Consider the following 15,643-nt stretch of genomic DNA (forward strand, 5'->3'; position numbering starts at 1 on the left):
CTGTCATTATAACGTAGACCTCACCTCACCACAGTCTCTTTCCTACCTGACTTCTTCTACATCATCTTTTTTCCTTCTTCTTCTTCTTCCTACTACTCTTCTTCTTCTTCTTCTTTCCCTTCTTCTTCTTCTACTTCCTCCTACTCTTCTTTTTCTTCTTTCCCTTATTCTTCTCTCAATCTTAATTATGAATATATATTATTATTTAATCATTGAAAAAAATATTTTCTCGACGAATAAAATATAATTGATTATTTTAATCAAGAATGAACAGTTGATATTACATCAGATATACAGGTATCTGCTATCCTCTACAGAAGGCAGTGGCAAGGCAGAGAATCGGCAACGTTGTTCTCATATCTTTCTCCACTGCCATTTTAACGTGGATCTCACTATAGTAGATCAAATAATTTATTATGTGAACCGGCAAAAGGCTTGGATCAAGACATCCGAATAGCTGGTTGATTGAATCAAGTCGTGGCTTAATTTATTCATAAATTTCTCCCTCTGCAAGAGGACCTGATAACCAGTTTTTATGTCATATATTGGGGAAGGTCGGCGAAATACATTACTTGAAGGTCACAAAGTTTAAGCACTGGCCATGTGACCATGAAGAAGTGGCCAAAATTTATTAGCTCGTCAGTGAGTCCCAGGAGCTATAATATTATAGTTGAAACTGTTTTAACCGATAAAAATGCACATTCAATAAAACAGTGAAGTAAATAACACACATACAATGTTGAACATTATCGAATAAATGAAACAGTCTCACATTTCACATGCCTGCTCTTATCACAGCTAATCAAAATTTCATCAAGTAGTCACTAATTTCTTTACTCTTTATCACATGGAAATGTTGTGAATTATCAAGTCACTAACTATTTATGATGCGGAAAATTGGAACAACATTAGGCTTATATTCATCAGTCTAATAAAAGCACATATCCATTCATAGAGCAATGGATTCACTGTACATATTGTAGCAAAGTATTTACAGAGTAGTTCAATATGTACGCTAATTAAGTTAACAGTAGTACTATAAAAAAATTATAGCCATACAAAGAGAGCAGGAGTATTCGAAATAATATAATAAACTAGTGATGACTTGTTTTTTTATTGTAATATACCGTAGTTGACTACTACTCCCTTCAAGACTAATAAAATGAATTAATCACCTGTAGGTGGCGATAATCCGAAAATTTATTTTATTAAAACTAGGCCTATTGCTAATCTTTCATGCACATTCATATTCATCCTTATGACCCAGATTCTAGACCCAGATGACATCATAAATTAATAAAATATATCATTTTTTAATATAGGCTTTGGTTTTTATTTTTTCAGAAAAATACGCATTCAAAAAAAAAAGTACAAACGTTTAACCTTCTTGCTTAGGTCTTCATGAAAATCACATTTTATAACAGTATGAAATTAATACCAGTTAGAAACATAATAACTTACTTATTATCTCAACATAGTCCTACACATTTCGATAAATTCCAATTTTGCAAAATATATTATAGGCCTATAGTTTGAGTGGTTGAGTTCTGAAAATCTAAAGAAGCTTTTTCTGTCTACAGTGAATATTCTAGGATATGAAATTTTACAAATGCAAGTAAGTATATCTTACTTACAACCTTGAGCACAAATTGGGCCTACTATGCACTTAGATCAAACTAGTTCAAGCAATCCAACTATTTTAGGTAGGCCTACTATGTCTATGCCTATCCTTGCTCCATATAATGGTCTCAAAACAATTTTTATGACATTAAGATCGGTTTGTCCGAAGTTTTATAACAGGAATGGAAAGCAAAAATGGTGTATCAACCACCATGTAGCCTAACCTGGCTTCATATGGGTTAGACAGGCAAACGTGCTACCGTAGGCATGTGAAAATGATGAATTCTAACCTAGAATTCAACACTGGGTAGATTGTTTAAATCAATACATAAATGATTTTAGATTGGGAGTCAATGGTTTGAGAATTGTGTATCAAGTGAAAACTCCTTGTTTAACCTTATTGTACCCTACATAGGGAAAATTGAAATAGGGAAAACTGTTACCGTACCGGATAAGAGGGCAAAAGTAGGTAGCCTAGTCACTTTGTTCTGAAAATGAGTACAAATTATGAAACAAATAGAATTAATTATTGAAAGTAATTGAATAATTAATTAACAATCTCACCTGCATGTTGTTCTCGACAAGGTAGGATGAAGAACACAACGTATACACAATATAAGCTCGCAAAACCTCCCATGTCGTTTTACTTTTGAAAGATGCTTTTGGATTATCGAATCCTGTATCTAATGGATCCCGTCTGGACCCAAAAGAACTACCGGTGCCACTATTTTCAGTGATATCTGTGGCGCTAGCACTTGCCAATGCCGATTTAGCAGCTATGGGGGTGTAATTCTGTAGCGGCAGACACACTCGAAATTTTGCAGACTTATTGCTCTGCAAATTGTAAATACTAATGCCCAGTTTACGAGATCCATTACATCTGATAACTGCCCTCAAAAACGCCATCACTTTTCGAAATGTGTCAGTTCTAGGCCCCCCGAGTTCGAATTTGTGTGTTCAGTAGAATTCCCTACACTCCCGTCAACATCGATCGTTCAACACATTTCCCGCAACCAAGAGGCGCACAAACTAGAACAGACCCAAATGAACGAATTCAACCAAACCAACCTCACTCTTCCCTCTGCTAGTCGATTGTCACCAATGACGTCACAAATCAATGTAACCAACCCACACTTTTCTCACATCTTTACTCGCATCTGCACAATATTACTGAGCAAAATTACTGTTCAACATCGAGTTTTATAATTTTTCACTATTTTTAAACACTATAACAAAGCTGAATTGATCAATTATTATATTCAGATACTTTAGCCGAATCGGAAAGTTATTGCTTGAGGAAATTAAACAAAAAACACTGATAAAACACATGAGACCTTACTTGCAATATCGAAATTATCTACTTTTTAAATTTATTTTGCTATTGATTTGAACGTATTATCTATAATAATCTTCATAAAACGCATGTGCTGAAGTGAGGTGCACGTTATAATGGCAGTGGAGAAAGATGGGAGGCAGCGTTGCCGATTTTCCGCATTGCCACTGCCTTCTACAGATAGCTGATAGTGGTATAGGTATCTAATGTAATATTAGCTGTTTTTAATGAATTATATTTAATTCGTCAAGAAAGTATATTTTTCAATAATTCAATAATAAATTATAAGAATTGAGACTGAATATTTTGTTAATGAATTATAATTCTACATTGTTGGAGAACGATCTGGCAACATTGCGGAGCGAGAAAAGGATAGCGCTATCTGTTTTGTGAAATGATAGACAAGGATAGCAATACCAGTGTCAATCAAATACTGCCTTTGTGGACGTCACTACAGAGCAAAGAGCATGGACCAAGAGTTCCAATCAATAAGTTAGTCCCAAGAGAAAGAGATCTGTACCAGAATTAAATCATTCAAAAAATTGAAACCCCCAGATAAGATGGAACAAATACTTATCATATTTATATTGTTATAGATATAATATTATTTAAAAATAATATTCAGAACCTGTGGATCTATTAAAATTACTAATTCATTAAATTGGGATTCCATACTGGAAAATGAAAAACATGATAGGTACTTATGCTTAATTATGAATGCAAATTGAATAATCATAATTTATTCGACTGAAATATTAAAAGGATATGATCTATTGAATGTCAGTTTGATCTACACTTTTGTCAGTTAATAAATGACTTACAAGTCTATAAGGCATCCTTCTAGACTTCTGGTTGCAATTCAAAGCCCATATGGCAGGTAAAAATTATAATCCTAATAAATTATTATTATAGGCTTATCATAATTATATAGGTCGCGTCAAAAATTCACAGAAACATTACATGCATGGAAATTGAGGCACGTGGACCGGGCTCACTCAAAATGCTATTGTAGGCTACATGACCTCTAAAATAAAACAGATATTATTTAATTATTATTTAACGAAAATCCTAAATAAATTATGTAAATCACCCCGAAGACTTCTGCTACTGCAGACATTGACAACAGGGTTAACAGCTAGATGGAAATTCGATGAGAACTACTATCCAAAAATTCTCTATTTAATTCCATCTGAAAAGATATTATTTTTGGGCTGAAGTTTGCCTCAATTCCTAATAGAATATACAAACTCCATAGATGTTTTTCAGCTAGTCTTTATATAGTTGACGAACATTGACAATGCATGGCAAAACGACTGCCAAAAACAATTTTTTTTAATAAAATCGATTAACCCATTTACATGGATGAGATTTGTAGGATCCCATACTGAAATACACAATTATTGTTAGGCTACAAAATACCTGAATTCAATTGCCTTAACAGCATACAAATTAAAAATAGATAATTATGTGTTGCAACCTGACAATATAAAATTTTGATAATGTTTATGGAACACTGAAAAAAAATTGCCCATCATCTCCTATAATATTGTTACTTTCCTTGCCCTATTACCATAGGTAAGGAAAGTAATGCTTTCCAAAAAAATTAAGGTACCCTAATTTTTTTTGTTACCAAATTTGGGAGATAAGGAGATCCAGAATATTTTAGAAGACTTTAGAAAATACTATCTGTATCAGTAACAGAAATAGTAATCAGAAAGAGTAATAGAACTCTTTGTTTACTGAAAACATGATTTTATGAATAGTGCATAGATAAGGATTAAAATTCTTATGCAGTATAAACTTTTAGCTATAACAAATAGTACCGTAACTTTAATAGACTGTTATAAACTTGAATTAGGGCAGCTTTATAATTTAATTTTATAACTTCTTCCAAAAGTTGATGATCAATAGTAGGTACTATTCTACTATACTACTAAAATGAAGTCTTCTTAGGCCCAGTTGCACAAACAGCCTTAAAATTTCAATCTAGATTAATTACCACGAAAATCAATCCGAGAAGCCATCTTTTCAAGGCCTTTTCTGATTGTTCTTGCATTTAATCATGATTACAATTTAACAAGTTTTTGTGCAACCGGGCCATATAGTAAGCTATGTATTCAAAAATATACAGCCATTTTTATAAAAACACTTAACTCACATGGGGTACTTTTTAACAAATTAATAAAAACAACATAAAAATCTTGAAGTACCCATCATTTTTTTGAAAACTTTAAAATAGTTCAACAACTAGTTTCGACACTAACTTAGGTCATTTTCAACTTGAAAATGTCTGAATGAAACTTGAAAATGACCTAAGTTAAGGTCGAAGCTAGTAGTTGAACTATTTTAAAGTTTTAAAAATAAAGGGTACCACAAGATTTTTATATTGTTTTTATTAGTTTATTGATTTATACATTGATAGATTCAATATCATTCTCAACTAGTTTCGACACTAACTTAGGTCATTTTCAAGTAATTTCCTTATTTTCAAGTTGAAAATGACCTAAGTTAGTGTCTGAAACTAGTTGTTGAAGTTAAAGTTTAAAGTTTTTAAAAAAATGAAGGGTACTTCAAGATTTTTATTAATTAGCCATTTTTATGTAAATGAAATCAATCATATTGATAACTTTCACTCAGGACTATATTACTGAAACACAAACATGACTATTAACATGTCTGTTCCATCGAAATGAATTACTAAATTTTAGTACTGGAGTGGAGTGTAGATTGGAGTGGGTATAGAAATAAATACTCAAAAAAATTAAATATCAATTTATTGACAGTACGATACCCTATGTACAATTTTATAATCATGATGTACAGTGAGGTTATAGACTCACAAATTATGATACAGTCATCATTAATACAATATACATAATTATGTTGCTTATTTGATTTTTCAAGCTGAAAAATAAAATAATTATATTGAACTTGTCAAAACGTCATCCGTCTGCAGAAGTTCATTCCCATTTAATAATATTACAATAAAAATCTATTTTTATAATCTTTTTTCATATTTTTCCTCACGAGCTACAATTAAAGCGTAATTTTTTACACAGCTTGAACACATTCCCTTTCTGAGATTTACAAAGAACATGCAAACTTTAGGTTAGAAGGCGTTTAAGTAGACAAATAGAGAAAGCAGCAAAATAAACCAATGCTGGTATTTACTTGAAGGATAGTGCAGAAACATTTGTAATAAATAATTTCTTATTCGTAGAAAAGGGAGTTCATTATAATCGACAATAACTATTCACAAACTTATAATGTCAACCAACGAGTATTGATTTGCTTATTTTAAAACAATAATACATTAATAATAACCTAGATATATTGACAAATCCTCAGCTTACAATAATAAGAAAATTACAGTTGGTGCTTTGATATAAACAGCATAATGTATAGTCTTAAGATTTCAGGGTGATTCAGGATTAAATAACTTACAAATAACTAATACTACGCCAATCCACAGGTATATGAGCTAATGAGTCTGGATTCAGACCAGAGAAAAGATTATCAATCACTCTTTATTCATAATCACTCATGCCTTACAATATATTATTGAAAAATCATTTATTTCATGCACAAATGGCTTTGAAATTCAATGAATTAAATTCAATAATAGAATCAATCACTTCTTATACATAATCATTCATGCCCTACAATATATATTATTGAGAAAAATCATTCATTCCATGCACATATATGGCTTTGAAATACAATAATAGAAACAATCACTTATACATAATCACTCATGCCGTACAATATATTATTGAGGCAAATCATTCACTCCATGCACATATATATATGGCTTCGAAATTCATACAATAATAGAATCAATCACTTCTTATCCATATACAATATATTATTGAGAAAAATCATTCATTCCATGCAAATAGAGCTTAGAAATTCACATCCTCAATTTCACCAAAAAAATTTGGAATTCACATTCTCAACAGTCTATCAGCCTCAACAGGCTTTACTCATTTTTATCTTTTCTACCTGATAGAATAGTTCAACGGTTTGGGGGTTAAATTTCTCTGCTAGACCATTATTAATCTCATTTTTTATTAGTAAGTATCTTCGTTATCAAAATATAAAAAACAAGGGATTTTATAAAAGTCTGTAGAACTTGGTTGAAATGCCAAACTCTTTTCTAAATACCCTGGTACGCGAAAAGTTCAGTGATGATATAACCCTTGTTCCGGAAGGGTCTAATTATAAACTTGAATTACTGAAATTTTGAAGAATTTAAAATAGGCCGATAACTATCCTCGGTAGATTAAGAATCTATATGTAAAATTTCATGTTAATCAGTCCAGTAGTTCAAACGTCATGATGCGTCTTTAGTGAATTTCCTATCCCGTACGTGTATAAGCCAATTCTTTCCTTCATTATTATATTGATGAATATAAAGAGGGATCATTGATGATGGATTGGAGTAGTATATTATGTCAAGGAAGAGATTCATTCTAATTACTGAGCTGATGGTCTAACTTGGGCTCATCTTAAGTACTTACTAAATAAGATCTAAGATGTATTTATTATTATAGATAGGTAGTTGAGAATGGAAGTCCATACAATATTGTTATTGAGGTTAACAATAATTTTTGAAACTATCATGGAAGTGATAATAGTCTTTTATATAATACATATAGAGATTAGAATCACAACAGGAGATACATCAATTCAAGTGTATCTTTAGGGCAGTTAATTTTTTACAAGTGGATATTGGGGAGGCTTTAGTTACAGTTGGAATATGAATACAAACAACCAGGTAAATACAATCACATACAGATAATATAGTAGTATATTCCAGTCAATTTGTGACTTTTAGTACAGTTACACAGACAGACAACAGTCAATAAATTAATTACAATAGTCTCAAATTAAGCAATTCGAACTGGATTTACACACAAAAACAATACTTGACAACTAATTCTAGAACCATCTGGCAGGCTAACCGTTTATTCAATGATAATTTTAAACCACTCTGAATACATTTTCTCTAGCAGTTAATAACTAGACTTGTGTATCAAATTTGAACCTTTTGAGCAGTAATTCTCTAAGAAGCTGGAACCCCATAAAAAGGTTCAACTCTTTTTTTTTGTGTATTTTCGGACATTTTTAGAACCCTCTTGGGCTCTCCGTAGTCCTTGAATAATATGTGCGTTTTCTATTGGCCAAATCGCTCGTGCAAAATAATGGGAAACTGTTGATTCTGAGCTTAAACTCTAAATAGTTTTTAAAATTTCCACACTATATATGTAATGGCACTATAATATAGGCATGTGTAACAAAGTAAAATAAAGTATATATTTGAAATAATTAATTTAGAAAGAAAAATATTCAAGGCCAGGAGTAATTCGAGAAAATGTTTTAAACAGTTCTGATGCAATTTTGTAGTCTCTAGTTGAAACTTTGTACTGAATTTATACATTTTTGAGAATACATGGATTTATACAAGTAGTTAATTTTTGGAATAATTTTAAAAATGCAAAAACCCCGTTAATTTTGACCATGTGTGGGAAAATTTTTTAATACGTTCTTAGCACTTGGCATTGTAAAGTATTGTAAAGTGCGTTTATTCCCCATCAATAATTATAATTTTTAATACTTCTCATCGCCAATTTTCGGGAGCAGCACGCATACCTCTTCTAAGTAGTCCAACTAAACGCATATGTCAAATTTGGATGTATTCAGTTTGGTAGTTTTTCAAATATTGCGATAAATCTCTTCATTTAGTTCTTATTAAATGAAGTTTCTTTCATAATGAAAGAATATTTAACGCAATCACATCAATATCAAAAGAAAGAATGTGTACAATATCAATGCCTTCTACAATATGTTAAACAGATACACATTGGAAGAGCTTTCAACCATGCATGTACGACAATTAATAAGGGCTAATTAAGCTTAAACGTAACGTTTTCACTTAATCTAATGAGAAAGTTGATTGTTCAATCACTAAAATTGATTGGTACTTCAAGCAATGATTATCAGATATATATAGGACAAATAGGACAACAAGAAGTATTTCAAAAAGGTTACAATCGTTCATTTGACAATTACAATTGAATATAAAAATATTACTGCCTAATTTTATCCTAATTATTCCTACTTTATAACATCTACTTATTGAATAGGGGAATCCAGGTTCGAACACAATGATCAAATGCTCATTACAATATTTATCAAGCATTGAGGTTAATTACAATAGCCAAAATTGGTGTATAATACGGTGATATTACAACATACAACATCTTACAGGCAACACATACAAACATCAAATCATTAAGTAAATATTCTCTAAAAATATTAAGGCAATAATTTCCATTCTTGGGCGACCTGAAATCTCTGACGCCAACCAGGTCACACTATATTATTATTATACACAAAAATGTTTAGTAAGTTTTTATATTGATCCAATGATTTCTGACCAGCTGATTCCTATATAAATGTATGATGCTGAAATGATATAGCTGATCTACAATGAAATATTTTCTTATCCTATGTATGATGCTGAAATGATATAGTTCATCTACAATGAAATATTTTCTTATCCTATGTATGATGCTGAAATGATTTAGTTCATCTACAATGAAATATTTTCTTATCCTATGAACTAAAATGTATGATGCTGAAATGATATAGCTGATCTACAATGACATATTTTCTTATCCTATGAACTAAGACACATCAAATAAATTACGACCATACAAATAGAAAATTTGCATATTCACCATCAAGCACAACTGATACGCGAGTTTCTAAAAGCTAAAGATTAGTAACCTTTTTGAAACACTTGTGAAAACACCAAATTCTGTACAACATATATATTGCTTTCCAACACGTCTGAACATCGAATATTGCTTTGAACACATAGTAGGAGTCTCATGAAAGCACAGTTGAATTCGGTAATATCACTTTGGTCAGTTCATATTTCCAAAGATAAAAAAAATTAATAGGGAATTTCTCACATAAAAAATGTGTTACCATCTCATGTGCAAGAGTTATCATGTTTCAATAAAATTAATCACATTATACTTAAATTCTATTGTATATGAATGAATTGGAAAGTAGTAAAAACTAAATACTACTGGATAGAGAATAGACCCCAACAAGTGAAACTAGTTTGTGTTTATACCCATTCATAGAAAACTAATACCCAATTTTGTTTTAATGAAAACTAGTATATTGTACCCAATCATGGGTTTTGATACAATGAATGATCTTCAAAATAATGTTATTGAAGGTGACAAATAATCAAATCTTATGAGTAGATGAGATTTTGTTTGAAATGTTGAAAAAAATGTGCGGCATGAGTAGCCTGAAGGGAGAGCCCCGCCGGTAGGCATGGACACTTCATCAAGTCACCCACGCACAAACTAAAGGCTGATGTGGGCATAATCCGTAATAAAAAATATATAAAGGATGTTGTTATAATTTCTAGAGTTTATAGAAATTTGAACTGACCGCAACGATAAAAGCATTCAACGATGCTCCCACTTACTCAACTACTTTAGAACTTTCAAGGTACGCGACCTTTCAAATAAACCATAACTTTGAAATTAAATTTTTTATGCTACTTTTACAGAGTGACACAGAATAACGGGAGCTTTTAAAAACGCCATAAAACATTAGTGGGAAGAGCAAAAATGATTTTATTCAAACTAATGTAAAGTTCAAGACTTGCCATTTGAGAATTATTAATAACATCTATCACTTTTTGACAATTACTTCTTTAAAGAAATAATTGTCAAAAAGTGATAGATGTTATTGACATGGAAAGTATTGAACTTTACATTAGTTTGAATAATATCATTTTTGCCCTTCCCACTAATGCTTTATGGAGTTTTAAAAAGTTCCCGTTATTCTGTGTCACCCTGTATTAACCTACGTTACTATATTCCAAATTTTCTGAATTATGAAAAGTTTTTTATACATAGATATTGCTCACATAATAAAAGTAGAATGAGATTATTTACCAGATTGTTCAACAGAATCATCCTCTGCGATTGTACTTTTTATTTTTAACGACCAAAATACTTCTTAAAGGCGGATTTCCACATAACCGTATCAGTGTCCGCGCGTCCGGTTCAGTGAAAACATCATTCCCATGAGTTCTAATGGAACTATTCCCACTCACCCGATCGAGCGAGTATGAATAGTCCCATTTAAACCCAAGGGAAACATTTTGCAATGAGCCATTCGCATACACTAATAATACAGTTCGAAATCCAGCTTTATAGTTCACTATCTTGTATGATTTTTTTATTGTCTGTGTAATAATTGAAATGATTCCAGTTGAATGGTTTATATTTGTCGTGAGTAACTGTAAAACATACATCATGGCGATCTAGTAAACGATTAAAACTCTTCCACATATTTTCAGCCAGAGTAGTTCTATTCAATAATAATTATTCTTTGTTTATATAAAAATTTGTTTGTTCTCTACTCATGGATGAGCAAAGATTGTGAACCATGAATACGAATGAATCAGTATTTAATATTCAAATAATAAGATGAACTGTTCTTAAAACTAATAAAATTTTTCAGATGGTCCGATGAGATCTTACCCTGGTCGATATATAATTTCAATTTTCCAAATATTGTTAAGCTTACTTGTATTATGGTGATAGATTTTGCCAATTCTATTGTATTTTAACATGTTTGCTTAGATACGGTAAGGCACAAACAGAAATGATCTAAATTGTGTGAGAGCATTAATGAGCTACCATTACTTTCTACTACTTGATTTGGCAAGAAAGAGTTCAATAATATTTTATTTAAAGATTTAAGTTTGTATTTACATGTTATCTGATTTTTTTTAATTATCAATTTGGGCCTGAACTGGGATACTATGATTCTTCCCATTCAAACCTGTAAATTGATTTATTTTACATAATAAAATACTGTATTAAGGCATTCAAAACAATAAGGCATGATAAATGGTGTCACGACAACATTTATGTAATGCCATAAATTCATTAAATTTAATCATAACCTACATGCGAATTCATCATATTCTAGAATAATCACAACTTAATCAACATCCAAATTGTAACCATTCTCACGACATTCCAATTCATCATATTCTAGAATAATCACAACTTAATCATCATGAAAATTGTAACCATTCTCACGACAACCGAATTCATCATATTCTAGAATAATCACAAATTAATCAATATCAAAATGTTAACCATTCTAACGACATTCGAATTCATCATATTCTAGAATAATCACAACTTAATCAACATACAAATTGTAACCATTCTCACGACATTCGAATTCATCCTATTCTAGAATAATCACAACTTAATCAACATCCAAATTGTAACGATTCTCACGACATTCAAATTCATCATATTCTAGAATAATCACAAATTAATCAACATTAAAATTGTAACCATTCTCACGACATTAGAATTCATCATATTCTAGAATAATCACTACTTAATCAATATCAAAATTGTAGTCATTCTCACATTTGAATTCATCATATTCTAGAATAATCACAAATTAATCAACATCAAAATTGTAACCATCCACACGACATTCCAATTCATCATATTCTAGAATAATCACAAATTATCAATATCAAATTGGAACCATTCACACGACATTCGAATTCATCATATTCTAGAATAATCACAAATTAATCAATATCAAAATTGTAATCATTCTTATGACATTCGAATTCATCATATTCTAGAATAATCACAATAATCTATTCTAGAATAATCAATAATCAACATCAAAATTGTAACCATTCTCACAACATTCGAATTCATCATATTCTAGAATAATCACAAATAAATCAATATCAAAATTGTAACCATTCTCACGACATTTGAATTCATCATATTCTAGAATAATCACAAATTAATCATCATCAAAATTGTAACCATTCACACGACATTCGAATTCATCATATTCTAGAATAATCACAACTTAATCAATATCAAATTGGAACCATTCTCATGACATTCGAATTCATCATATTCTAGTATAATCACAACTTAATCAACATCAAAATTGTAACCATTCTCACGACATTCGAATTCATCATATTCTAGAATAATCACAAATTAATCATCATCAAAATTGTAACCATTCACACGACATTCGAATTCATCATATTCTAGAATAATCACAACTTAATCAACATCAAAATTGTAACCATTCTCATGACATTCGAATTCATCATATTCTAGTATAATCACAACTTAATCAACATCAAAATTGTAACCATTCTCACGACATTCGAATTCATCATATTCTAGAATAATCACAACTTAATCAATATCAAATTGGAACCATTCTCATGACATTCGAATTCATCATATTCTAGTATAATCACAACTTAATCAACATCAAAATTGTAACCATTCTCACGACATTTGAATTCATCATATTCTAGAATAATCACAAATTAATCATCATCAAAATTGTAACCATTCACACGACATTCGAATTCATCATATTCTAGAATAATCACAACTTAATCAATATCAAATTGGAACCATTCTCATGACATTCGAATTCATCATATTCTAGTATAATCACAACTTAATCAACATCAAAATTGTAACCATTCTCACGACATTCGAATTCATCATATTCTAGAATAATCACAAATTAATCAATATCAAAATGTTAACCATTCTTACGACATTCGAATTCTTCATATTCTAGTATAATCACAACTTAATCAACATCAAAATTGTAACAATTCTCACGACATTCAAATTCATCATATTCTAGAATAATCACAAATTAATCAACATCAAAATTGTAACCATCCACACGACATTCAAATTCATCATATTCTAGAATAATCACAAATTAATCAACATCAAAATTGTAAGCATTCTCACGACCTTTCTGAACGTAGCCAGATAAATTAAATACACATTCACCTTTTTCTAAATGTCATCTTAACTATTGATTCAAGTTTAAAATGTCCAATTGATCAATAGTTATTAAAAAATATCTCTTACGAATCAGTTACAGTTGCATTCATTAACTTATAAAACAATACTTGATAAATAATTTGTTTCTCCACAATACATAAACATTTCAGATACAAGTAGAATCCAGAAATTATACATCATCATACAAATTGATCATCATCATTATCCGTTGCCGATCTTGGCCTCTTCTGGGATATGAATCATATCCTCTCACAACATGACCTGACGACACACTCTAATATAAGAATTGGTGTGGCCATAAATCCCTGAGTCACACCCCGAAAAACTGTGCATCTCACAAAAATTAATTAGCCTTATAATAGTTACTAAACTTATGAAGTGTCTTATCATGTATTTTATAAATTTGTGATTTATATAATTGAAATGTATATGATGACAATGATGAAATTCTTTACATGTTGTAATTAATATTGTAAAGGAATGAAAATGCAAATAAATAATTTGGCAGAGAAATTTCTTGCGAAGTCTCATCCACGTTCATGAACTGGTCCAGGTAAACTAGGTGTGCGCTAGATTGTAAATTTTGATTTTCACAAATTCTTTGATCTGAAATGTTGGGCTATCAGCAGGATTGATCGCTTTACCTAATGTGAGATCTCGGTTTTTCAAGTTGACTGACGATCTAAGGCCAACAAACTCTTCAATAATTTCAAAACCTCATTCAGTTGATACAACAGACATTTTGAAGCATTCACTCGTTTTCATTGACTAACGTACCTTACAAAACAGTACAAATACAAACAGTTATTAAAATAGAAAATTCGGTTGAATTTTCATTGTCAAATTCAGTTGATACAACATACTTAACTGCATTCAATCTCTGATCATTGGATCTGTTTTTTAAGCATTCACTCATTTTCACCGACTCTTAGTTACAAAACAGTACAGACAAAATACAAACAGTAATTAAAATAAAAAATTTCCTCCACTAATGAGGGTTTACCTAATTTATCTTACTTACTAATGTTCAATTTGATTGATCAATGATTACAAAACAACTGTCACGAGGTCTCAAGCAAGAATTAATAATTGGTATTCCTTAATAATATAATTGTTACAGCACAATACATAAATCATAGTTTAAAAATAATAATATCATAGTACCATGGAAAAACATTTTCAAAAACTAAATTCAACCTAGGTGAGTTTCAGATCTAGAAATAACGCATTCAATATGATAAAAAAGTTTAAAAATATATTATCAATTTAACATATATTACAAAAAAATAGTAATATACTAAATCAATTGCAATATAACAATATAATATATAAATAAATTTAATATATATACACAAAAATAGTAATACACAAAATAAATTGCAGTGATTGTGAAAAATGTTATGTTGGACAGACACGAAGAAATTTTCAATAAAGATTCAAAGAACGGACACTGATATCCAGAAATTATAACACACAAACATCACTGAACACCATCTAAATTCAAACCATGAATACAAAAACATAGAACATAAAAAGTCCAGATTTGTTTACATTCAAAACTAAATAAAAATGATATGCTGAACATCATCCATATATGGAAAATCACAACCAAATCTTCGAAAAAATAGAATTATTTGATAATAATATTTTGTTTATTAGAAATAATAGTTTATTTTAAAAACTTGAAACTGGATTGAACATCCGAAACTAGAAAATGGTACTATGGTATTATTATTATTATTTTTCAACT

The 15,643-nt window shown here is 30.2% G+C and overlaps 1 protein-coding gene and 1 long non-coding RNA gene across 2 annotated transcripts in view; one reads left to right on the forward strand and one right to left on the reverse strand.

Moving 5' to 3' along the window:
- Nucleotides 1–3,043, reverse strand: part of LOC111046131 (proline dehydrogenase 1, mitochondrial) — an 81,833-nt gene extending 78,790 nt beyond the window's left edge. The window contains exon 1 of the mRNA XM_039442840.1: nucleotides 2,185–3,043. Within this exon, the coding sequence (XP_039298774.1) occupies nucleotides 2,185–2,526 (342 nt within the window). The 5' untranslated portion in view covers nucleotides 2,527–3,043. The remainder of the gene's footprint in view (nucleotides 1–2,184) is intronic.
- LOC120354869 overlaps nucleotides 1–15,643 on the forward strand; it is a 62,843-nt gene that overhangs the window by 36,120 nt on the left and 11,080 nt on the right. The window lies entirely within an intron of this gene.

Source organism: Nilaparvata lugens, chromosome X (assembly GCF_014356525.2).
Source record: "Nilaparvata lugens isolate BPH chromosome X, ASM1435652v1, whole genome shotgun sequence".
NCBI classification, from domain to species: domain Eukaryota; kingdom Metazoa; phylum Arthropoda; class Insecta; order Hemiptera; family Delphacidae; genus Nilaparvata; species Nilaparvata lugens.